Source organism: Erythrolamprus reginae, chromosome 10 (genome assembly GCF_031021105.1).
Source record: "Erythrolamprus reginae isolate rEryReg1 chromosome 10, rEryReg1.hap1, whole genome shotgun sequence".
In the NCBI taxonomy this organism is placed as follows: Eukaryota; Metazoa; Chordata; class Lepidosauria; order Squamata; family Dipsadidae; genus Erythrolamprus; species Erythrolamprus reginae.
In genome coordinates this window covers 6,785,234-6,811,417 of record NC_091959.1, presented here as the reverse complement: position 1 = coordinate 6,811,417, position 26,184 = coordinate 6,785,234, and the positions used below count along the sequence as shown (strand labels likewise).

The following is a 26,184-nucleotide window of genomic DNA, read 5'->3' as shown; positions in this document are numbered from 1 at the left end:
TTCTGTGCTGCTGGGATTCCCCTGCGGCTCCCCTCCATGGGAAACCCCACCTCTGTTATTATGTATTGTTTTTACCTTGTTGTGAGCCGCCCTGAATTTGCAGAGAGGGGCGGCATATAAATCCAATAAATCTAATCTAATCTAATCCAGACTTCCGTTGCCAGCGAAACTCCCGCTTTGCGCTGCTGGGATTCACCTGCTGGGATTCCCCTGCAGCATCACAAAATCACGGAAGTCCAGAGGTGGGGTTTCCCATGGAGGGTAGCCTCAGGGGAATCCCAGTTGCGCAAAAACAGGTGCTTTGCTGGCAACGGAAGTCCGGAGGCGGGGCAGCCAAGCGGCAGTGGTGGGTTTGTAAGGTGAAAATAGTTTGTAAGAAGAGGCAAAAAAATCTTAAACCCCGGGTTTGTATCTCGAAAAGTTTGTATGATGAGGCGTTTGTAAGACGAGGTATCACTGTACAGTATATTAAAATAGTGACAAGTCTTTGTAGGCCACCATGCTGAATGAATGGTATGGAAAAATACGATGACAGGAGAAAGACAGGCAATTTGAATAGATTAGAGATATCAGATGATTGAGATACTAGACTGCATTTACGTCAAGCCAAAAGTTTAAACCACAATCTATTGAACAAGCCAGAGTCGCATCGTGTATACACAATAGTACACCATAATTTTATATCTTACCAAACCAAACAAAAAGTCATATTACAGTATAGCTAAGTATATGCATATTAAGACATTTTTACAATTAGAGAGATTAGCATTTATAGGTATGTTCACAACTTCACACTGCACAACACTGTGTGTATTGTCTGCAATCCCGCTTCAGTCAGTAGAAAGGAAAATAGCTTATGTTAGGAAAATATTCACTCTGAATGGCTTAGAAAGAATTGAGAAGACTATGGATGTATTAAGCTACTCAATATAAGATTCATGCAGCAATTGCTACTTAGACAGAAATGCCAAGAACGTCTCTTCGTTGCAAAACCTACCAGACTGGCACGACACAAAGGAACATCAATTGGCAGAACCAGTGGCACACTGGAGCATACTTATTTATTTATTTTATTTATTTATTGGATTTGTATGCCACCCCTCTCCGGAGACTCGGGGCGGCTAACAGCGACAATAAAACAGTGTACAATAGTAATTTGGTATTAGAAATGATTAAAAATCCATTAATATAAAAACCAAACATACATACATGCATACCATGCATAGAATTGTAAAGGCCTAGGAGGAAAAAGGATCTCAATTCCCCCCTGCCTGGCGGCAGAGGTGGGTTTTAAGTTGTTTACGAAAGGCAAGGAGGGTGGGGGCAGTTCTAATCTCTGGGGGGAGTTGGTTCCAGAGGGCCGGGGCCGCCACAGAGAAGGCTCTTCCCCTGGGTCCCGCTAGGTGACATTGCTTAGTTGACGGGACCCGGAGAAGATCCACTCTGTGGGACCTAACTGGTCGCTGGGATTCGTGCAGCAGAAGGCGATCCCTGAGGTAATCTGGTCCGGTGCCATGAAGGGCTTTATAGGTCATAACCAACACTTTGAATTGTGACCGGAAACTGATCGGCAACCAATGCAGACTGCGGAGTGTTGGTGTAACGTGGGCATATTTGGGAAAGCCCATGATTGCTCTACTTATGGATCTGGGTGTTATGTTTAGGAGACATTACCTGCTGGACAGAGATTGACATAACCTAATGTCACAATTTTTTAGATGAAACTAATCCTGTTTCAAACAAATCCACATTTAGCATGCACAACAGAGAATGAGCTCAAAATAATTCAGCTCTTTAAGTAGCTGTCATTTCTCGAGCTGCAAAGGGAAAACCTGCTTTTGTATGTTAATACTTTCAGCATTCTTATATTTAAATACAACAAGATATAAGATAGGGTAGAAAGTACAAGATTAAAACTGTTATTTTTGTATGTAACATTTCTTTCTTTTAAAAAAAGCAAAACAGGGGAAGGTTTGGTAGGGAAGGTTTGCCTGTTTGCCGATGACCCTAAAGTGTGCAATAGAGTTGATATTCCTGGAGGTGTCTGTAATATGGTAAATGATTTAGTTTTACTAGATAAATGGTCAAAGCAATGGAAACTGCAGTTTAATGTTTCCAAATGTAAAATAATGCACTTGGGGAAAAGGAATCCAAAATCTGAGTATTGTATTGGCAGTTCTGTGTTAGCAAAAACTTCAGAAGAGAAGGATTTAGGGGTAGTGATTTCTGACAGTCTCAAAATGGGTGAATAGTGCAGTCAGGCGGTAGGGAAAGCAAGTAGGATGCTTGACTGCATAGCTAGAGGTATAACAAGCAGGAAGAGGGAGATTGTGATCCCGCTGTATAGAGCGCTGGTGAGACCCCATTTGGAATACTGTACTGTGTTCAGTTCTGGAGACCTCACCTACAAAAAGATATTGACAAAATTGAACGGGTCCAAAGACGGGCTACAAGAATGGTGGAAGGTCTTAAGCATAAAACGTATCAGGAAAAACATCATGAACTCAATCTGTATAGTCTGGAGGACAGAATCTGAAGTTAGTTGGGGGAAAGATCAAAAGCAACATGAGAAAATATTATTTTACTGAAAGAGTAGTAGATCCTTGGAACAAACTTCCAGCAGACGTGGTAGATAAATCCACAGTAACTGAATTTAAACATGCCTGGGATAAACATATATCCATCCTAAGATAAAATACAGGAAATAGTATAAGGGCAGACTAGATGAACCATGAGGTCTTTTTCTGCCATCAGACTTCTATGTTTCTATGTTTCTATCTACCTCGTTCATTTTCAGGAGACCCAGAGGAAGCTTTATGGCCAATATCCTGTGAGGGTAATTCCAATGGATGGAAGCTCCATCATGGAACACAGAATCAAAGGTTCCCTATTAATAACAGGAAAACATCTATTTCCTTAGGAGTCGTATTATGTTCTTGCTTTATTCCCCTGCTCAGGAACCCAAAGGCTTGCCAGAGTTTTTCAGCTGTAGCCGTTAGTTTCTATGAATTTGCTGCTTTCGCTGCCAACCCAAGGCTGGCCCATTTCCCAGGCACGGGCAAAGGCACCAGTTTTCCCCTTCCATTTACTGACATATCAAATCCTTCAAAATTACCTCCTCTGGCAAGCGGACCTGAAAAGCAGAACAAACGCCATCTGCCTTAATGCCTGATAGAAGTGTCCAGAGGCTTTAAATCAACTGTGCAATACCTTTAGGGGCTTACTAATACGAGGTGCAGATGGGTACCGAACCATACTAACAAATCTGGAAAAGGAAAAAGATAGAAAATGTTCTTCTGTGGAAAGAGAACGATGTTTCATTATCGCTAAATACATCCCGTCTTAAATAAAAGAATGAAGAAACCAAGCGAGATTTCAGAACTCCTTTGGAAAGTACAGTACTCAAATAATCAATTTTTTTTCTTTGATCTCTTTTATTTCAGCTCAGTATTCTGGGTTGTGTCCTGATGCACAGGGGGTTTGACTGGGCACACAACTTTCCCAGGGAAGCTACAGTGTGCAGCACTCTTGAGACATAATTGGAACACCAAGACTAATATGAGGCCCAAAGGCCGCTCTTCTATCTCAAAAATCCAACATATGCAGGAGACAGCAAAAGAAATGAAGACCCTACTATTAAGGTTACAAGAATGTTAAAGGGTTAAATGAGGTCCAGGAGGGAAGTGTTTTTAATAGGAAAGTGAACAGAAGAACAAGGGGACACAATCTGAAGTTAGTTGGGGGAAAGATCAAAAGCAACATGAGAAAATATTATTTTACTGAAAGAGTAGTAGATCCTTGGAACAAACTTCCAGCAGACGTGGTTGGTAAATCCACAGTAACTGAATTTAAACATGCCTGGGATAAACATATATCCACTGTAAGATAAAATACAGGAAATAGTATAAGGGCAGACTAGATGGACCATGAGGTCTTTTTCTGCCGTCAGTCTTCTATGTTTCTATGTTAAGACTGAGACCTGTTAGCAGTGGGGCATCTTTAATACCAACTACACCAGGGAGAATGTACATACAGTATTTTTAAATTATCAGATGCTTTATTGTGTCGTGGAGAGTTTTTTTAAAAAGAGAAGCATAGAAATATATTAGATATTCTTTAGGAAACCTTATTTTGAACAAGTGTTCTTTTGACCATGCTACATTAAACATATTTGACATATGTTGGGTCTCCTTGACAATTAATATGTTATCTTCACATTAAACCATAAGCAACCATTTTAATAGCTTTATGTACTCCATGAATCAAGTAATCATAAGAAGCCATAATGCTTTTTTTTTTGTTTAGTGTGCTGTGTGAACTACTGTAGCTTACCATGCTTGATGTTTTAGCATCCATAATAACCAACGCCTGAATGTGATCTAGATAATAATTAATTAATTACAAAGATGACAAATGTTTTAGGGGTTTTTTTTCTATGAGCACAGTGGAAATCTTAGAGGCACCATGGCCTTTCCTGTTTGGAAATTAAAAACACAGAACAAGGTATAATGTGTTTGGCTAATGTTATTGCATAAGCAAAAATAATTCTCTCATAGGTTGAGTTATGTTTGAACAGTCAACAAGGAAGCTGAAGGCAAAACAGAATCGTTGGAAAGAATTCTTCGGATCATTATTCTTTTGCTAGAGGCTAACAGTGGCCCTGCCGATGTGAAGGCAACAAACCACTGCGTAGCCCGTAGGCACTACGACAACTCAGAAAATGCTGGAATGCTGTGAAAAAGAAATGGTGGCAGTGTTTAACTAGGATCATAATAAAGATTTGATTTGATGAAATGGTGATCTCAAGTGGATTGAAGTACCGAGCATATAAATATGTATGTCTCATAAGGAAAGCAGGAAAAAATGAAACAAACCAGTGTGTGTGTTTTTGTGTGTGTGTGTGTGTGTGTGTGTGTGTGTGTCAGAGACCAAAAGAAAATGGATGATTGATGGCTGAATGTTACAGTTTTTTTCTTTAGAATTATTGTGCTGCATCTAATCATGTTAACAATATTAGAGTCGTGCATAAGTTTGTACAATTAATAAACATAATTATCTCATCAAAATGTTTTTTATAAGTAACATGTTGGTTTGAATTAAATTTTGATGCTTTTTATAAGATTTGTTTTCAATATGAGATTTGCGTAAGTTATAAATTTGATTTAATGTTGAAAAAGATTCAGACAATTATAGATGTTACTGGAATATCATCTCAAACTTTTATCATCTCATGCTTAATGGCACATGCCTCTATACGCATACTGGGTACCAAAATCGAAGCCAAAGCACCAGATTTTGGCCTGGTTTCTAAGGGGAGGTGAGGAAATAAACATTCATTTGAAAGTCTTCCAAAGGCAACCCAGTCAGCAGCTTATTCATGCATTGCAAAAAGAACAGAATTTGAGCAGCAACTGGAAGCTCCAATAAGAGAGGAACACCTCCTGGTGCATTCCAGAAATATTTAGGTCAGAAAGCAGGTAACACACCACAGCAAGTGTTGTGGTTAGCTCTGGCCCTGCTCCTGCCCCAAGGACTGTGGATGTGGGGGAGACATCCACATGCTGCAGGCCTGTTTTGCCCCCCCCCCCCCCGGTGGAATCTGCTGATGAAGGCTCCTCTGACCAAAAAGATATGAGTGACAGGGAGGAGGAGAGTGGGGCAGACAGCTCAGAAGGAGATGAATTATCTAGCTCCTCCTTGGATTCAGAACAAGAGTTAATAATACAGCCACGCAAGCGGAGAGCGATGCATAGGCAGCAACAACTGAGAGATTATTATCAAAGAAAATGAGGCCACCTGTGGTTGGGTGGGGCTATGGTTATTAGTGAGGCTGCTATAAATAGCAGCCTGTGGGTTTGGCCATTGTGGAGGATTATCTGATCTTTGTGTTTCGTGACTGCTTTATTGACTTGGACCTTTTGTGTGCTGATTTTCCCCCGCTTTGAAACTAAACCAGGGCAAAGTGTGTTTCACTTTGTGAAAAAAGAAGGACTGTGAATTGCCTCACAGCTGCAAGCTAAGTATCACAGAACTGATAAGGGACTTGTACAAATTACCAGTTTGTTTGGAGACCAGTGCTCCTTGCTATCCCAAAAGAGGGCTTGGTTTAAGTGAATTTTCATGATAAAGAACATTGTTTTGAATTTTCAAACGTGTGTGTGTGTCTGAAATTGTATCTGTGCATTCTTGGCCTCTTTGCAAAAACTACTGGCCTCAAAATGTTTTGGGCGCATTGGGAATTCTAGGCACGAATAGCCTTTTGGACCGATAGGTGGAAGGGGGAAAAGGAACAGTGAACACCAACAGCAGTCAAAGACTTGAGTGTATTATCTGCTTGGCTACAAACTGTTTTTAGCAGGAATGGGTATATTTACTGCTGCTGGCATTTTTAGAATCACAGCATCTGACTGGCACTACTTAGCGGGAAACCGTAGCATGATAAGCATGCCTCTACTCTAGCTCGCTGGCCTTCAGCCCTTGTCAACGGGAGCAGTTGCCTGCCTAGAAGGAAGGAAATTGATGGCTTGGGAAATTGCCTATGACAGAGCTGCTGCCCTTTTTGTCACATCTCCAGGAGAAAAGGGGAATCGAAAGCTTGTGGCTTAACTTAGCTCGGCTTTAAAAAAAATAAAATTCTTCACATGGAGATGCTTATGGCGAGGGCTTTGCGCATTATTTTTCCAACAATCCCATAAACACCACATCCCTCCAGCGATAAATGTGTGAGAACCCCCTCCAAATGTCAGCTCTCCTCAGTTATTTCTAGTGTTGTTATGTTACTCCTCTTATAGCCATGCTTGCATTCCCTAATTGCTTCTTGTATCCAAACCACTGAGAATTTTTAACATTTCAAAGTGTTGTGGTTAGCTCTGGCCCTGCTCCTGCCCCAAGGACTGTGGATGTGGGGGAGACATCCACATGCTGCATGCCTGTTTTGCTGCCGGTGGAATCTGCTGATGAAGGCTCCTCTGACCAAGAAGACATGAGTGACAGGGAGGAGGAGAGTGTGGCAGACAGCTCAGAAGGAGATCAATTATCTAGCTCCTCCTTGGATTCAGAACAAGAGTTAATGATACAGCCACGCATGCGGAGAGCGATGCATAGGCAGCAACAACTGAGAGATTATTATCAAAGAAAATGAGGCCACCTGTGGTTGGATGGGGCTGTGGTCATTAGTGAGGCTGCTATAAATAGCAGCCTATGGGTTTGGCCATTGTGGAGGATTATCTGATCCTTGTGTTTCATGACTGCTTTACTGACTTGGACCTTTTGTGTACTGATTTTTCCCCACTTTGAAACTAAACCAGGGCAAAATGTGTTTCACTTTGTGAAAAAAAAAAGGACTGTGAATTGCCTCACAGCTGCAAGCTAAGTATCACAGAACTGATAAGGGACTTGTACAAATTACCAGTTTGTTTGGAGACGAGTGCTCTTTGCTATCCCAAAAGAGGGCTTGGTTTAAGTGAATTTTCATTATAAAGAACATTGTTTTGAATTTTCAAACGTGTGTGTGTCTGAAATTGTATCTGTGCATTTTTGGGAGGATTCTACCAGGGAGCTCAACAGAACATCAAAGTAAGGATCAAATGAGAGGAAGGGGATTCAGAAGGCACAAGCTTTGAAAATCATCCCTCCTTCTTCCAGAGAGCAGCATGATTATTACTGTTCGTTACAGCAAAGATGCTTCGACTGGACATGTCATTTTTGTTCATTTTATCAAATCCTTCTCTAGGACCTGGGGTGGTGTTAAAGGTATCATCAACAGGATGTAAGCTGTTCCAAGTAAAGCTGCCTTTTGCAATGAACTGATGGTGATTCTGTCAATGCTGTATTATTATTATTATAAACATCTGCCTACCTCAGGTCCTTGGGAAGGGCTCAATAGGTGAACAAAAATGCCAAGTGCAACATAATTCCTCTTAAAGATTAAGAGGACATGCTACCAGATAATCTGCAAGCTCAGGCATAACTATTTTGCTTAAAGAAATACTTAAAGGTAATAAATCCACAGTAAGTAAATAACCAGTTGAAGCTTAGGAATTTAAGGAAAAGAACAGATAGAAGCTTATCTAATCATAATAGTTTCAGCATAATAAAAGGATTTGTTTTGAACTTAGGCTCCCGGGATTGTATACCACACCATCCATTAGAAATATTTATTTGACTTTAGATATGTAATCTTTCATCTCTCAAGTTAAACAGTGTGTGTGTCCAACCTTCTGGTCTTGCTTTGGCTGCATTGAGTGAAGAGAACTGCCCACAAAATATAATATATATTTTATATACAATATATAAATCATACAATAATAAACAGTCTTGGTGGGGTTGCATTACAGACAATCCTTGTTATGACCACTGTTCACACTTATGACCGTGGCAGGAGCTGCGTGGTCACCTAATCAATGTTGGGAGACTTGGCAACTGACAAAGAATGCATTCAGAACACTATATGTGCAAGGCCAGCTGCCCATATATACCTCTAAGAGAAGCTTATTAAAAACTCATGGTTCTTCCATTTAATGGAAGGAGTTTGCCCAGATTCACCAGGTGGACCAGTTGTGGCCCTATTTGGACAGGGAGTCCCTGCTCACAGTCACTCACACCCTTATCCCCTCGAGGTTCGACTACTGCAATGCTCTCTACATGGGGCTACCTCTGAAGAATGTTCGGAAACTTCAGATCATGCAGAATGTGGCCGCGAGAGTAATCATGGGCCTTCCCAGATACACCCATGTTTCGTCAACACTCCGCGGCCTGCACTGGTTGCCGATTAGTTTCCGGACACAATTCAAAGTGTTGGTAATGACCTATAAAGCCCTACATGGCATCGGACCAGAATACCTACGGGACCGCCTTCTGCCGCACAAATCCCAGCAGCTGATTAAGTCCCACAGAGTTGGCCTTCTCTGGGTCCCATCGACTAAACAATGTCACCTGGCGGGACCTAGGGGAAGAGCCTTCTCTGTGGCAGCCTCGGCCCTCTGGAATCATCTCCCCCCGGAGATTCGAACTGATCCCACCCTCCTCGCCTTACACAAGACTCTGAAGACCCATTTATGTCGCCAGGCATGGGGGGAATAATGTGCCCCCTTCTGACTAGTAGGACTTGAGTATGGTATGATTGTGTAGTATCAATTGTTTTTTAATGATAATGGGTTTTTATTTTAGTTTTAACCATTAGATTTGTACTGTATTGTTATTGTTGTTGTGAACCACCCCAAGTCTTTGGAGAGGGGCGACATTTATCTATCTATCTATCTATCTATCTATCTATCTATCTATCTATCTATCTGATTTGTATGCCGCCCCTCTCCGCAGACTCAGGGCGGCTACAGACAAATCTAATAAATTATTATTATTATTATTATTATTATTATTATTATTATTATTATTAATAGCAGAATGTCAGCATCCCATATCTCAGAGGAGCATGCTTTCTCTTCATCCCATGCTATCCCATCCCAAACTCTTAAATAAAAACAAAGCTGCAAAAGAGGGGAGAGAAGCTGTATTGTCCACTGGTCATCCCATGTTCTCCATTTATCCCAAATCAAGCAGACAGTCACGGCAGAGAACAATGATAACAGATGGAGCTGCCACTCCACTGGGTTGTTCCTCCTACTCTCGCAGGCACCACAGAAGTTGTTGCCCCACAGCAAGAAACTGCCATTTATTGTGCTATTATCAGCACAAGCCGTACGTAGCCAGCTGCCAGCCGCACAATCTCGGAGCTGGCAGAAGGAAGTGAAGTGGCATTACATTCAGACATCAGCCCCCTGATCTTCCCGTTATTTCTTTTCCAAGGTCATGGGCAAAAGAGCCTGTCACAAAAGAAAAAGACCCCCCCGCACGCAAATATTGGCTTTATACTTTATACAAACATCTATCTCCCAATTAACACAACAGCCTGGGGGAGAGGTTTTTAGAGGGTGAATAGGATCTTTTCTGATGCATACAAAGTCTTTCCTGGAAAACCTTTACCCAACTACAGTATTTCATTTTCTATTCAGGGCCAAATCTAATTTATTTTATTTATTTATTTATTTATTAGATTTGTATGCCGCCCCTCTCCGTAGACTCGGGGCGGCTCACAACAATAACAAGAACAATGTAAAAACAAATCTAATAATTTAAAAAACACTAAAAAACCCATTATTAAAAGCAAACACACACACAAACATTCCATGTATAAACTGTATAGGCCCGGGGGAGATGTGTCAGTTCCCCCATGCCCGACGGCAGAGATGGGTCTTAAGAACTTTACAAAAGGCAAGGAGGGTGGGGGCTGTTCTAATCTCCGGGAGGAGCTGGTTCCAGAGGGTCGGGGCCGCCACAGAGAAGGCTCTTCTCCTGGGTCCCGCCAAACGACATTGTTTAGTCGACGGGACCCGGAGAAGGCCAACTCTGTGGGACCTAACCGGTCGCTGGGATTCGTGCGGCAGAAGGCGGTCCCGGAGGTATTCTGGTCCGATGCCATGAAGGGCTTTATAGGTCATAACCAACACTTTGAATTGTGACCAGAAATTGATCGGCAACCAATGCAGCCTGCGGAGTGTTGGTGTGACATGGGCATACCTTGGGAAGCCCATGAATGCTCTCGCAGCCGCATTCTGCACGATCTGAAGTTTCCGATCGGATTCTGCTAACGTGACTTGAAATGGACTCGGTCAATACTCCAATTTTATAAAGATATGCATTACTGCCAAATCCAAGCTAAACAGTTTTTTTTTCTTAAATCCTTGTCCTCCAGGTAAGTTAGAATACAGCTCCCATTGGATGCGCTGCCTGGAGATAATGGAAAGAGAAAACAAGCAAGACTCTTGCATGTCATGTTTTCTTATTAGGCTTATACCACAGGCCATTTTCATTGCTGTAAAAAGCAGAGCACGCTTTATACTCAATTCTGACAGGGCTAATCCATTTTGTTTTAGAATCTGGAATCTAAATTCCACATATTACAGAACTGTCACACTACTTTTCTGTAGACATCTGTTGGTTGAAAAAAGATAGCCAGTCTTTTTTTCTTTATACCTTACAGAATGTAAGCTTCAATGTAAACACAAACCATTACCTATAATCAATAGGAAAGAAGTAAATTTACTCAGTGGTGAGACAAATAAACATAAAGCAAAGAAACATCTCTATTTTAAAAAAACACCTGCTAATCCTTCAATCTATGCTATTTTACTTGTATACCATATTCTAGCTCATCGCATTGTTGGAAAGGGAAAGAAATTAAAATATAAAGATACTGTTCTGTCTCGCTCTCTGGTAGACTCCTCCCAAAAATTCACAGGTACAAATTTCAGACACACACACGTTTGAAAATTCAAAGCAATGTTCTTTATAATGAAAATTCACTTAAACTAAGCCCTCTTTTGGGATAGCAAAGAGCACTGGTCTCCACACAAACTGGTAATTTGTACAAGTCCTTCTTCTTTCACAAAGTGAAACACACTTTGCTCTGGTTTAGTTTCAAAGTGGGGGGAAAATCAGCACACAAAAGGTCAAAGTCAGTAAAGCAGTCATGAAACACAATGATCAGATAATCCTCCACAATGGCCAAACCCATAGGCTGCTATTTATAGCAGCCTCACTAATGACCACATCCCCACCCAACCACAGGTGGCCTAATTTTCTTTGATAATAATCTCTCAGTTGTTGCTGCCTATGCATCGCTCTCCGCATGCGTGGCTGTATCATTAACTCTTGTTCTGAATCCAAGGAGGAGCTAGATAATTGATCTCCTTCTGAGCTGTCTGCCACACTCTCCTCCTCCCTGTCACTCATGTCTTCTTGGTCAGAGGAGCCTTCATCAGCAGATTCCACCAGGGGCAAAACAGGCCTGCAGCATGTGGATGTCTCCCCCACATCCACAGTCCTTGGGGCAGGAGCTGGACCAGAGCTAACCACAACAGATACTAATCTTTCCTTCTTCTACAAGCCTCCTGAAAATGCAGATTTCAGCTAATAACTATCATGAGGCCTCCACAGCACTTAAACCAGAGTATGTTTTCTTTTTCTTCCGCAAACAGCTTTTGCCATAAAAACCATGATAGGAAAGTGATGAACCTTGACAGCACTCTGGAGAAAATGATACTGGATAAGTGTTTCCCCCCTTTTTTTTTTACACTGTAAGCAAGAGCTCAGTCCTACTCAGCAGCAACCATCTGGAAAGCATCAGGCTGGGAATGGCTACCCTACAGTGGAGGAGCAAGTATCCATCAATCCTATCTGAATTCTCTTGATTCCCTGTAAACCCAAGCGGTAGATTTTTGTTTCCTTTACGAGGTATGTAGGTAACTATGTGCATTTCCTCTGCTTCCCTACATCAATATTTTCTACATAAAAATAATAATAAAGCTAAAACCAGGCAACGCATGCATAGGTAAAGCTTTGCTATTTCCAGAATCTAGGCAGAAGAAAGCAATAAGCTATCAGCTGGGCTACAGATCTGGTTCTCTGAAAGCCATTAGCTTGAAGCATTTCCTAGACTAGCACCTGAAAAGTCAAGTAAGCCTTATGCACAATCCACGAAGATGCTCTTTTCTCCTCAAAAGCAGTACATTGCTATAAATAATTCAGCACGGGCAGGTGACACTTCACAGATGTGCTGGGAGATGCAGTGGCAGAAATAATACATCAAGTCATACAGCTCACACAAGCTTCTAAACCCACAGCCTGCTTTTTAAATCTTTTGGAGCAACCAAGGAGCTTTATCCGTTCCTTCTGATTCTTCCCCAGAATACAGCTAGTCTTCAGTTAATGACCACTCGCTCGGCAACTGCTTGAAGTTACGATGGTGTTGAACAAGTGAAACTCATGATTGGTATATACATTCCAAATATTTGTCTATATGTAAATATTTTGTATTCAATATTCTTATTTGGATAATCTTATAGCTGTAATATTTAATAGTCCAAGAATAACGTGGAAAGAAAAGGCGATTGGAGGTGGGATAGAAAAGGAAAGAGGGTGGAAAGTAAAGAAGAAGAAAGAGAGAAGAAAGAGAAAAAGAGAGGAGGGGTATTACCTGCAAACTAGCAGGCATTTGGATTGTGACGGCTTAGTTTGATTATGTTTGTTATTTTTGTTAGTGAGAAGTAATTGTAGGTTGTGATATTAGTAAGTTACTAATAATTATCAAGTGGATTGAACTCAGACAGGGATTGTATTGATTTTGGTCCGAATTTCTATTGTGTATATCTTTATTTTGATTTATATTAAGAGGTTTTAATTCGTTTTTGTTTTATTGTCTTTAAAGTTAGATAACCATCTGAACCATTTCTCCCAGGCCTTGTAGAATATATATAAGCCGCTGTATAAAAATACTGTTTACCCCCTCCCCCTCCCACTTCTCTTTTTTGTATTCCCATCCCCCTTTTCCCTGTTTTCTTTTTTTTAATAACCTAATAAAGTATATTTAAAAAAGAAAAAAGAAATTCATGATTGGTCCTCTAAGTTCCAGATGTCCAGCTCGCCCGTTGTCACATGACTAAATTCTGTGACCTTGGCACAGTCAATGGCAGCTGTGTCCCTGAGCCATTGGATCAACGTTTCCAACTTTTCCTATTGGTTTTCCACAAACAAAACTAATGGGAAGCTGGCAGGGAAAGTTGCAATGGTACGAGACTCACCATGGTTAAGTCTTGTCCACCTAGAAGCAACCATTCCCAGCCCCACTCATGCTGCACTAGTCACCCATGCAAAGCTACCAATTACCAACATGCCAGACTGCTATATGGGACGTGTAATGTCAGCATTCCAATTAACATCTGAGAAATAAATCAGAATCCAAGGCCTGGCCTTCTCCCAACTTCCAATTTATTAACAGCGTCATATTGGCACGAACTGTAAGCAACCCAAAATTAACTTCCCCTACAGCTCTCCACCCAGTTTAAAGTTCATCACCTGTCCCCATACCCACAAATTCATCACATGAACCTCACCCAATGTCCACAATCCTCCCACTGACTTCCGGCTGGTGCTGAACAAAGGATGACCTTGAATCCTGGAAAGAATTTGTTGTGGCTAGTATTCTTCCCTCTCATTCCTGCTGCCTTTTCCACTGATTGTTGGAATATAGCAAAAGTTGTAATGAGGCCCTTGCTTAACACCTCATGGCAGCAATAGGGACTGCTGGGGTTACAACAGCTTGGTTTGGCGACTGAAGTTTTGGTCCCAATTACCGTTGTTAACCAAGGACCGCCTACCGTGACTCTTTCCTTCCTCCCCAGATACGTGCCCTTGGATAAACAGGCCGAGTTACAGAATAAAGCCTGTATCATTCCATACAAACAATATAAGGAACAGGATAGGAAGTTCCCAGGTTGTCTAGCAGCAACAATTGGCTATAAATAGCTATACTTCGTCATTCCATCAATTGCCTTTCAGAAATAGCCATTCACGTCAACAGATTAAAAACGACAAAACCAGCCTTCCAGTTCTTCTGGACAAAGAATGACATCCACTTAACTATCAAGATTCCAGAACAAGTGACACCGTATAGCAAAACAGCATGTCACACCAGCTATGGGACTGCGTATCCCACCCGTTATTAAGGAAAAAACACTGTGGATATTAATAATCTCTTGATTTCAAGCCACGGCAGCATTCAAGGAACCCCTGAAAACCAACTCTGTCTCTTACCTTCTCCGATTTGACTTTTTTGAGCTGTCGGCACTCGCTGTCGCCGTCTTCCAGTTCCGACTTAACTCCCAAAGGATTGAGTGCAGATCCCGTGTCAATTGCTATACCTCCAAGCTGCTCGGCAGCAGCAGCCGTCGGATCAGCCCCTTGGCCGCCATCGTATTGCCCAACCCTGACCGCCAAGGCAAGAGGCTGGAGTACAGTGGGCTCCTTTTCGGCCGGAGCACCCACCCCCTCACTCCTTTCTTTCTTACTCTTGGAAGAGCCACCTTCCTTCTCCTTTTTGGAGTTCGCCACGCTGCGAGAAGTCTTGGCTGATTTCTCAGAGCCTTTGGGGGCAATGGCAGCCACCAACCCCCCCGAGTTCACGCCGTCCCCCGAGCGCCCCTGGACCTCCTTCTTGCCAGCAGTCCCTTCGCTTGGCGTAAACAGGGAGGGTCCTGGGGCGGCCTTGCCGTTGTCCTTGCTACTCTTACTCCGCTTGGATTTGGACTTGCCTTCCTTGTTCTGTGGACCTGGCACAGGTGTCACAAACTTGATGTTCTCGGGCAACGTCGCGACAGCATTCGGGGCCGGCAGACCCACCTCCTTGGAGCCTGACATTTCCAATTTCTGTTGGTCCTTCTCCAAATCGGCGTCCAGGTCAATGATGAGGTTCCCTACTCCGATGTCCCATTCGTCCCCACTGTCATATGTCTCAACTGGGTTTGCATCCACTCCTTTCCCTCCGGTAGCTCCACCGCTCAAGGACATCTTAGAGTTAACCGCCACCTCAAGGTTCAAGCCTCTTGTCTGCTCCTTCAGCCTCGGGGTGTGAAGTAGCAGCTCCAGCTATGTCCTCAAGCCTCCGGTGATCCAGAAGTACCCAGGTGATAACATAGTGGCTGAAAGGAAAAGCAGGGACAACATATGTTACATTGCTATTGTTTAGGAAGGGTATTCTAAAATCACACACGACGGACAAATATGGGGAAGGATTTCACATGCAGATGTAAAATGCCCAGGAAGCGTAACTGAATATCATCAGTCATTCCTGCTTTAATTTCTGGCTAAAAGTAAAAGTTGAAAGTCAAATCCCATTAAACTATTTTCATAGGGTTAAGGACTCTACTCTTGCATCAACTCATTTTTTTTAAATAAATTTAGCCAATAAGCGTATTACAATGGGCTGTTGCTCTCTACACTCTCTAAGCTTCCCTTCATTTACTATGATTTTTTTTTAATTAGAGTGGCCTGGGAATGAATATGAATCATTCTCTGTGCAAATAATTTGCTTTCTACTATAGTTTATCTGTCCTGTATAGCTTAGATTATTTATTTATTTATTTATTTATTGGATTTGTATGCTGCCCCTCAGATTGCACGCTTTAACCCCACTACTTACATTGTATACATAAAATGAAGACAAGATCCAAAGGATAAAGACAAAATTTCCCCAAGGTACCACTTCTGAAAGGCTCCTCCACCCAATTGGGTACAGTACTACTGCATAATAGAATGAATCTCAATTATAAGTCCTCCTGTACTGACAGGGCCGCTAGCTCGGACACTCTCCTGGCCGATGTAATCGCCACTAAAAATGCCACTGTACATGTGAGATGGCACAAGGGTGCATCACTGAGTGGCTCATATAGGCCAACTCTTAGGGATTTTAGTACCTTGGGCAAGTCCCAAGTTGGATAACCATGTATTTCCAGTGGGGCAACAAGGGCTTTTTAGGTAATAACCAATACCTTGAATTGTGCCCAGATACTAATAGGAAGCCAGTGCAGCTCCCAAGTTCTCCTATTGCCGGGCTTGTTGAATACTCACTGCGATACCTTGCTGGACCCCATGGTCGAAGAAGCAGAAGGACTGCTATGGGCAGTCTCTCTGTCCGGCTGTTGGCAAAATCCAAAATGCCGGGCGCAACTTTCCCGCCTGCCATTTTGGATTTTGCCGACAGCTGGACAGCTACAGTAATAATATACAGACCGTTGGGCCTAGTTTTCAGAGGGTTCCCTTGGTATTCTGAGTAGAGTTCACAACGGATACATCATCAACTTAGTTGAAATTGCTGCGAGACAACTTTCCCGCCCGCTGAAAAGGGGGCTGTTGCCGGTATTTCCCTCTCAGGTCAAATAGAGGGAGATTAGGGCCAATTTGGCTGCATTACCGAGACTCTGAGAGCCCCCAGGGTCTGATTAAGGAGAGGGAAATAAGGCAAAGGGAATTATTTGTCGTTGCAAAGTCCCCCCTCCCTTTAGGGGGCACGAACAGGTGCTCACACTCCAGTAATCTCCCCAGGAATTGAGACTGGAACAAACTCACATAGGGAAGAATCATTCACTTAAAATCTCTTTTTCTTCTAGCAATGTTTTCAAAGGACACTTGAACTAAGAGGAGCTGTAGCATAACTGTCCTAGTGAGCGACTGAGAAAAAGAACTGGAGCCAGGAAGTATGTCAGCAACATAAACAGAAGCTTCTGCAGGCTTAGTCCAACCACCGAGAATACAGGATTAACCCATGCATGGCTGCTGTAGCCACCATGATATATAACAAGCAGGAAGAGGGAGATTGTGATCCCCTTATATAGAGTGCTGGTGAGACCACATTTGGAGTACTGTGTCCAGTTCTGGAGACCTCACCTACAAAAAGATATTGACAAAATTGAACGGGTCCAAAGACGGGCTACAAGAATGGTGGAAGGTCTTAAGCATAAATCGTATCAGGAAAGACTTCATGAACTCAATCTGTATAGTCTGGAGGACAGAAGGAAAAGGGGGGACATGATCAAAACATTTAAATATGTTAAAGGGTTAAATAAGGTTCAGGAGGGAAGTGTTTTTAATAGGAAGGTGAACACAAGAACAAGGGGACACAATCTGAAGTTAGTTGGGGGAAAGATCAAAAGCAACATGAGAAAATATTATTTGACTGAAAGAGTAGTAGATCCTTGGAACAAACTTCCAGCAGACGTGGTTGGTAAATCCACAGTAACTGAATTTAAATATGCCTGGGATAAACATAGATCCATCCTAAGATAAAACACAGGAAATAGTATAAGGGCAGACTAGATGGACCATGAGGTCTTTTTCTGCCGTCAGTCTTCTATGTTTCTGTTTCTATGAGAGAGAAGCTGCTTCTTCCAAAATCCTAAATTATCTCCAGAGATAAGGAAAAGCTACATGATTTCCTCCCACAATTTAATGTAACATCCCAGAAATAGCAAAGGTACTAAGAAAATGATAGTAAAAAACAAGAAACGAATGAAAAAAGTAAACAGTCAGGTACGGTATATAAGAACAGCATAAATTAGAATAGTGAGAGCTGAACGCAGAACTGTATACAGGCCAAATAATACATGGATGTTGGTTCCCTTGTACTATCTAATGATTCTTAGCCTGTAATCATTCAGTGACCCTCACACCTTTAAGAATAAGTGACATACACGTATAGAAAATAAATAAATCTTCAAGAACACTGTATCCTGAAGGATATAAACAAAAAAGTCAGTCATTCCATAAAATGAGAGCATCTGCACCAAGACAAATTCCTTGTGTGTCCAATCACACTTGGCCAATAAAAAATTCTATTCTATTCTATTCTAAAAAAATAAGTATAAGACAATTATATTTACAAGGCATAATTAGCACACGAAATAGCATTTTTTTCCTGCAATCAGCAAAAGACATTCTCAGGTGCACCTATGAACCCATGGCTGCCCCTCCATCTGTGGCTCGTTTTAAGCATTACTGTCTTTTGCTGCTCCATGCTAATCATGAGATACTGATGATCAATACTGCATCGCATGGAGAACGCTTATGGGAACACAACAGCAATACTGTTTTTGAGAGAGATGGATACTGCATTTTCATTTTTATTTTTTAATTCCGCGAAGCACGAAGATTATGTTTTGGTAGCACAAGAATGCAAGTTGGTAAAATACATCAGGAGGAAGGAACAAGGTATAATATAAGCGATTAATTCAGATGATTGCAGGAGCTGCACTATTTCCCATTCCTTCCCCCCATAGATTCTCTGACTTTGGCTATTAACAATCTGCTCTCCGACAGGTCATTATGGAGATTTTTAACCTCAAGAGCCAGAGAGTTGATTTGAGAGCAGGAAATTTTTAAAAAACACAGCAGTGATTTTGAATCAGGAATGTCTTTGTAAAAAGCAGCCTCTCGCTACCCCACCTTCAGATAGAGTACATAGCTTACCGTACTTCTATTTGTCTCCCTAAAATATTCTGGCTGATTGGCTTGTCACATCTTGTCCCTAAGCCTTTATTCCTCCTAATGAGATCAGAAGCAACCTTCTCCCTATCTGGAGTAGTTTTAGAGAAAAGGCAGAGCCACAAAATGGATTATTGACATGCCCCATCTTTTATGCACTAATAGAATAAGAAACATGTCCTACAGTCAGAAGAGGAGGAACCTGTGCATACTAATACTCCTTGAACATCATGCAATTTCTTCTTTTTTTCATTGTTAAAGAGGTTGGAAGAGAAATTACAGCATTCTACAGACATTTCTGCATTGGTTGCCGATCAGTTTCCAATCACAATTCAAAGTGTTGGTTATGACCTATAAAGCCCTTCATGGCACCGGACCAGATTATCTCAGGGACCGCCTTCTGCTGCACGAATCCCACCAACCAGTTAGGTCCCACAGAGTGGGTCTTCTCTGGGTCCCGTCAACTAAAGAATGTTGCTTGGCGGGACCCAGGGGAAGAGCCTTCTCTGTGGCGGCCCCGGCCCTCTGGAACCAACTCCCCCCAAAGATTAGAATTGACCCCACCCTCCTTGCCTTTCGTAAGCTGCTTAAAACCCACCTCTGCCATCAGGCATGGGGGAATTAAGACCCTCTTCCCCCTAGGCCTTTACAATTCTATGCATGGTATGTATGTATGTATGTATGTTTGGGTTTTTTATATTAATGGGCTTTTAATTATTTCTAACATCAGACTACTATTGTACACTGCTTTATTGTTGCTGTTAGCCGCCCCGAGTCTCCGGAGAGGGGCGGCATACAAATCCAATAAATAAATAAAATAAATAAATTTCTGCCAAACTGAAAAGGCTTATGGGAATTAACATTTGCAGAAGGATGCCTGCTCAGGAGCAATGCTATATTAAATACAGCCCAAATCCATCTTCATGCATATATCAGGAGACTGTATACATGGCTTCTCGTAAACCAAGTTAATAATGTGGTTACCATTAATAATTAAACCATCTTGGTTTAATAGGTCTTTAGAACTCACCACAATTACTTTGATCCCAAGGCCGATATGCTTTTTAAGAAACGAATGTCACAATACACAAAATAAACTTGTCACACAGATGACAGGATTTGAAGAGTTGCATTCCAGACCTGAGTATGTTAATAGGGCTCAGCTCCAAACAGAAAAGGAGCTTCAGATGTGGTTAACGTATTTACTGTATCTGCCAGATGTTCTTTAAAGAAGACATGCTTTTTTTCCAGACTTACACATGGTCCCTGAAAAATATGTTTACCATTCAGCTACAGTTTAAGTTCAGGGAATAAAGCCTAGCATTTTTAAGGAGCTGCTGGCAGGCACAGTAAATCCACCCTTGCTGGATCTGGAATTGCTTTCCTGCTTCAGATCTGAATACTGCACACCTGGCAAATAAAAAGAGGGAGTGTAAACTATCTTTATGCCAACCAAGTCTGTCAGAAAGTAAATACAGCACTCTCCATAGCAATCATATCTTTACACTCATTACAGAAAACAACACCCTGCAAACATATCTGAGCTGATGTTTTTTCTTAATTCTCACAACTGCCCTTCTTCATAAATATTGTCTATTTTTGAGGGCTTAATAAAGCAGACTAGAGACTATCATCATTTGATCGGTTGAACAAAAGCACACATTTTAGGAAAATAGGAAACGTGCATGTGAAAACTTTGGATTTTCTACCTACAGACTAAATAAGCAGTCTACATTCAAACTCATTACAAGCTACAGTAATTGTAAAATAGTTTCACCTACAGCAACATAATGTGATTCTCCAAAATGTTCCTTCTCCCTCAAAAATAAACTGTTTCAGACAAAATATTGCTATTCTGTAGGTGAGTTCTGGAGACCTCACCTACAAAAAGATATTGACAAAATTGAACGGGTCCAAAGACGGGCTACAAGAATGGTGGAAGGTCTTAAGCATAAAACGTATCAGGAAAGACTTCATGAACTCAATCTGTATAGTCTGGAGGACAGAAGGAAAAGGGGGGACATGATCGAAACATTTAAATATGTTAAAGGGTTAAATAAGGTCCAGGAGGGAAGTGTTTTTAATAGGAAAGTGAACACAAGAACAAGGGGACACAATCTGAAGTTAGTTGAGGGAAAGATCAAAAGCAACGTGAGAAAATATTATTTCACTGAAAGAGTAGTAGATCCTTGGAACAAACTTCCAGCAGACGTGGTTGGTAAATCCACAGTAACTGAATTTAAACATGCCTGGGATAAACATATATCCATTGTAAGATAAAATACAGGAAATAGTATAAGGGCAGACTAGATGGACCATGAGGTCTTTTTCTGCTGTCAGTCTTCTATGTTTCTATATTGTTCCTCCTGCATTCGCAGAATGGCACAAAAGGCTGCCTTTATAAACTATGCCTTGCCTTGTAAGACAAACAGCAATAGCACTTAGACTTCCAAGTGCTTTTACAGCCCTTTCTAAGCGGTCAACAGAGTCAGCCTACCAACAATCTGGATTCTCCTTTCACCAACTTGGAAGGATGGAAGGTCAAGTCAACCTTGAGCTGATGAAAATCAAATTGCTGCCAGTCGTCAGAGTCAGTCTGCAATACTGCATTCTAACCATTGCGCCATCAAATGCTTGCTACAATGGGTGGAGTACTAATGTGAATTAGGGTTTGTAATATGAATTCCACTTCTGGTGTCTTAGATTTATACCTGTCTAGGCTGCTTTGGGGTGGGGTGTGGTTGTGTAGGTTATGTGTGCATGAATAATTTCTGCCCAAACTCTTGTTAAAGTAACCCACATCCTCAACATCACTAAGATTACTACAGTGTGCTTGACCTAACTTCTGAAGACTACTCAGAAACTTGAATTGGTACAAAATGCAGTAGCCTATCTAGTAGCAGGTGGGACTGCTGCCACCATTTTATATTTCAGGTGTTACACTGGCTTTCAATAGGTGCTAGTTTTCACCTACAAGATCTTATGAACTTAGCTCCCAAGTAACTTCAGAATACTCTCATCCAATTAGAAATGCCATTCCTGAGCACTTGTTCTTGAATGAGGTGCTCACCATAACTTAGGTGGTGAAGGGCTATGGGAGGCTAGGGGTATTTCCCCCATGATGCCCCCTATAATTGGAACAGTCTTTCCCCAAAGATCAGGTTGGCAGCTATACTGACATCACTGTAGAGCAGTGTTTCCCAACCTTGGCAACTTGGAGAGATCTGGACTTCAACTCCCAGAATTCCCCAGCCAGCATTCACTGGCTGGGGAATTCTGGGAGTTGAAGTCCAGATCTCTTCAAGTTGCCAAGGTTGGGAAACACTGCTGTAGAGGGCAACTGACATGGAATTCTTCCAGAGAGCCTTCAAGGGGCAATTTGCTACCATGTACTTTAAAATTGTATCCTGGTTATCTTATTTATTATTATTTATTTATTATTTGGATTTGTATGCCGCCCCTCTCCTCAGACTCGGGGAGGCTAACAACAGCAGTAAACAGTAAATAACAAAATCCAATATTAAAAAAACAGTTAAAAACCCATTATATAAAAAACCAATCATACGTACAAACATACCATGCATAAAATTGTAAAGGCTTAGGGGGAGAGTGTATCTCAGTTCCCCCATGCCTGGCGGCAGAGGTGGATTTTAAGCAGTTTACGAAAGGCAGGGAGGGTGGGGGCAATTCTAATCTCTGGGGGGAGATGGTTCCAGAGGGTTGGGGCCGCCACAGAGAAGGCTCTTCCTCTGGGTCCCGCCAAGCGACATTGTTTGGTTGACAGGACCCAGAGAAGACCCACTCTGTGGGACCTAACTGGTCGCTGGGATTCGTGCAGCCACCTTTATCGCCAGGCATGGGGGAACTGAGACATCCTCCCCCAGGTTTTTATATTTTATGTTTGGTATGTATGTGTTGTATGGTTTTTAAATTGTTGGGGTTTTAGATATGTTTTATTTTAATATTAGATTTGTCTATTATATTGTTTTTGTATTACTGTTGTGAGCCGCCCCGAGTCTTCGGAGAGGGGCGGCATACAAATCTAATAAATAATAATAATGAAAATAATAATAATAATAAATTATCTTATTAATAATATTGCTAGTTTTATTGAACACATGCCTGAAAACTCTGCTGTATTTTTTCGTTTTGCTGAATTTTTACTTTTAATGTGATGGGTCGCTTTCATATGGGAGCATATAAAAATAAAGAGAAATAAAGCAGACGTTTGCCTCTTGTATATTACACGCAAGCCCCAATATTTCATTTGGTTGAAAATTATAGCTGGAAAACCTAATAAAACCTGTGCACTGAGGATTCAGCTAGATGCCTGAAATGATGCATCCTATTTATCCTACTATACCTTATTTGTATTTGTATTTGTATTTATTAGATTTGTATGCCGCCCCTCTCCGAAGACTCGGGGCGGCTAACAACAATATAAAAAGACAATGTAAACAAATCTAATATTAAAACAATCTAAAAAACCCTAATTTAAAGAACCACTCATACATACAAGCATACCATGTATAAATTCTATAAGCCTACGGGGAAAGAGTATCTCAATTCCCCCATGCCTGGCGGCAGAGGTGGGTTTTAAGTAGCTTACGAAAGGCAAGGAAGGTGGGGGCAATTCTAATCTCTGGGGGGAGTTGGTTCCAGAGGGCCGGGGCCACCACAGAGAAGGCTCTTCCCCTGGGTCCCGCGGCATTGTTTAGTTGACGGGACCCGGAGAAGACCAACTCTGTGGGACCTAACTGGTCGCTGGGATTCGTGCGGCAGAAGGCAGTCCCGGAGATATTCTGGTCCAATGCCATGAAGGGCTTTATAGGTCATAACCAACACTTTGAATTGTGACCGGAAATTGATCGGCAACCAATGCAGACTGCGGAGTGTTGGTGTGACATGGGCATACCTGGGGAAGCCCATGATTGCTCTCGCAGCTGCATTCTGCACGATCTGAAGTTTCCGAACACTTTTCAAAGGTAGCCCCATGTAGAGAGCATTACAGTAGTCGAGCCTCGAGGTGATGAGGGCATGAGTGACTGTGAGCAGTGACTCCCGGTCCAGATAGGGCCGCAACTGGTGCACCAGGCGAACCTGGGCAAACGCCCACCTTAGCCTGCAGCTTGTGTCACATTGCCCCTTTAGAACATCTGGTACAGAAACCAGAGAAAGAGGCATCCAAGCCCCCAAAAATTACAGATGCCAGATGGGGAAGAAATCAGTCCAAGCAAAGGAATTCTCCTCCATTTCCTTCTTGCCATGCAAAATTCTACCCGTGCAAAGCAGAAACTGCATGTATTCACTTGTACAACTGGCCGCCTTCCAACGGGATTCGAAGGGAAGTCTTGGAACAGGATTTCTGAGAGAGACAGCTTCTCTCTGGGGAAAAACCACACATCTGCAGGGCCAGACATAAATAATTTAGCGCCATTAAAGGCCGCATGAAACCACCACCGACTGCATCTGCGTTCCGAGAAAGACTCATGTCACTGAAGAGCAAACTTGAAAGTTGGCTTCCAAACTGTGGCCTCTATGAAGACCACCTGTCTCAGATCTCGCAAAGATTCATCTGGACTTTTCATAGAGTTTCTGCCCCCCCCTTGATGATCACCAGGGCCTGCATTACCGCTGACCTTTGGCGGCAAAGTTAAGCAGCAAAGAAAAGCCAACTGGGAAGGATGTGACACCGAGAGATGGATTGACCCCACCAGCAGTTTCAGCCACATACAAAGAGAGCCGTCTCTTTACCAGCTACGTTCAAAGCCTGCAGTACTCTAGTTGCTTCCAGACATTACCCACAGCAATTTTCAATCTGATTAACTTTCAGGAATGCCCTCGCTGAAAAACAACAGGAACGGTGGAAAATCTCCAGTACCAGGCAACCGCAGCCCCGGCGCTTGGCCGAGGCTCACGGGATTTCGGACGGTTGCCGTGTCTTTTCCAGGGCCGGAGCAAGCCAGCTTGTGCGCCTACTGGCTCCAGGCGATCCCCAGGAAAACAAGCGAGAGCAATCAGAGCAGAACAAAGCAGTTTTTGAGACGGATCTGCCTCCGACCGTTGTAACAGACATACCTCGGAGGGCCCGGGATAATTCCACGCAACCCGGGACCTCGTTCCGTTAACCCCATCTAGCCTCTTACGTGTAGGTGGCTGTGGAAGCCCCAGCAGCTGCCGCCGTATCCTAGGCTTGGTCCTCCCATCATCCTGGAGCTGGCAGCCAGCCCAGGGCTCTCCTCCATCCACCACCTCGACCCAGGCTCCTTTTTTTGTGTGTTTCCTGACTAAAGAAACTCAGGAGGATGCATCTTGCTTGGCAGAGGAGGAAGCTGCTGCACTCGCACTACAGAGCCCGGCTCCCTCCGGCTGCTTTGTTTAGGTCGAAACCTTTCTTTTCACTCTCTCTCTCTCCCCCTCTCTTCTTTTCTTTCCCATGTCTTTTTTGTAGCCTCCTTTTTAAGACGTTGCTCTCTCTCTCTTGTGCTCTCTCCAGCGATGAAAACAATGTTGAATGAAAGCCAGCTGGCAGCCAGAAGGAGATGAAGGAATCTGCACAAAGGAGCTTCCTAACTCGCTGCTTTTCGTTCAAGGAACTGTCTGCTGGCAGCGGGAGGCGGGGAGCCTTCGCTTCTCTCTTTCGGAGGCAGATCCCCCTTAGACTACAAAAATGTGCTGTTGCAAACCCCCACCCCAATCCCTTGGCCTTGCCTATAATAATAATGGTTGCCCAATCACAAAGATGGGGATGTACAGGGAGAGCAAGCTTGAAATAAAAGACGAAATGTCCACACAGGATTATTATCCACACCTGTCCGTGACTTAGAATAATCTTACAAAATCGCTGCCCGCCTGAGTCATTTATTTCTCCGGCTTCTCCTCTGAAAAATAATTACACATTCAAAACACATCCAAACAAAACCACACAGAGGATTTTACTCTACTCACTCTTTATGACAATTTCTTTAGCACACAACAGATGGATTATCATCAGGGTACAAGGTGGAGCAGAGAGTACTTAAAAAGCAATAAAAAGGCAAGTTTGTTTTGTGTCAGGGGGTAATGCTTTTCTGACGCAAATAACTACAGTTATAAAATATGTCCTGCTTCTGAGGTTATGCCTATGTATATAACTATATGACATTGTTGTAAACGAGAGGCCAAATGAACAGCAAGACTTCAGAACAGTTTCTATCTGGAAAAAGAAGCCTAATTGTTTTTAAATCAACGTTGTAAATAATAATAGAGGAGGCAAAAGGTTACTCTGCCGCAAATATCAGATATGGTAACAACATGTTTATGGATAAAGGTCTT

General features: G+C 42.4%; 1 protein-coding gene across 2 annotated transcripts in view; it reads right to left on the bottom strand.

Moving 5' to 3' along the window:
- ZNF609 (zinc finger protein 609) overlaps nucleotides 1-26,184 on the bottom strand; it is a 112,830-nt gene that overhangs the window by 63,305 nt on the left and 23,341 nt on the right. For both annotated transcript variants that reach the window (XM_070762685.1, XM_070762686.1), the window contains exon 2: nucleotides 14,650-15,533. In XM_070762685.1, coding sequence (XP_070618786.1) covers nucleotides 14,650-15,402 — 753 coding nt within the window. In that variant the 5' untranslated portion in view covers nucleotides 15,403-15,533. The remainder of the gene's footprint in view (nucleotides 1-14,649; nucleotides 15,534-26,184) is intronic.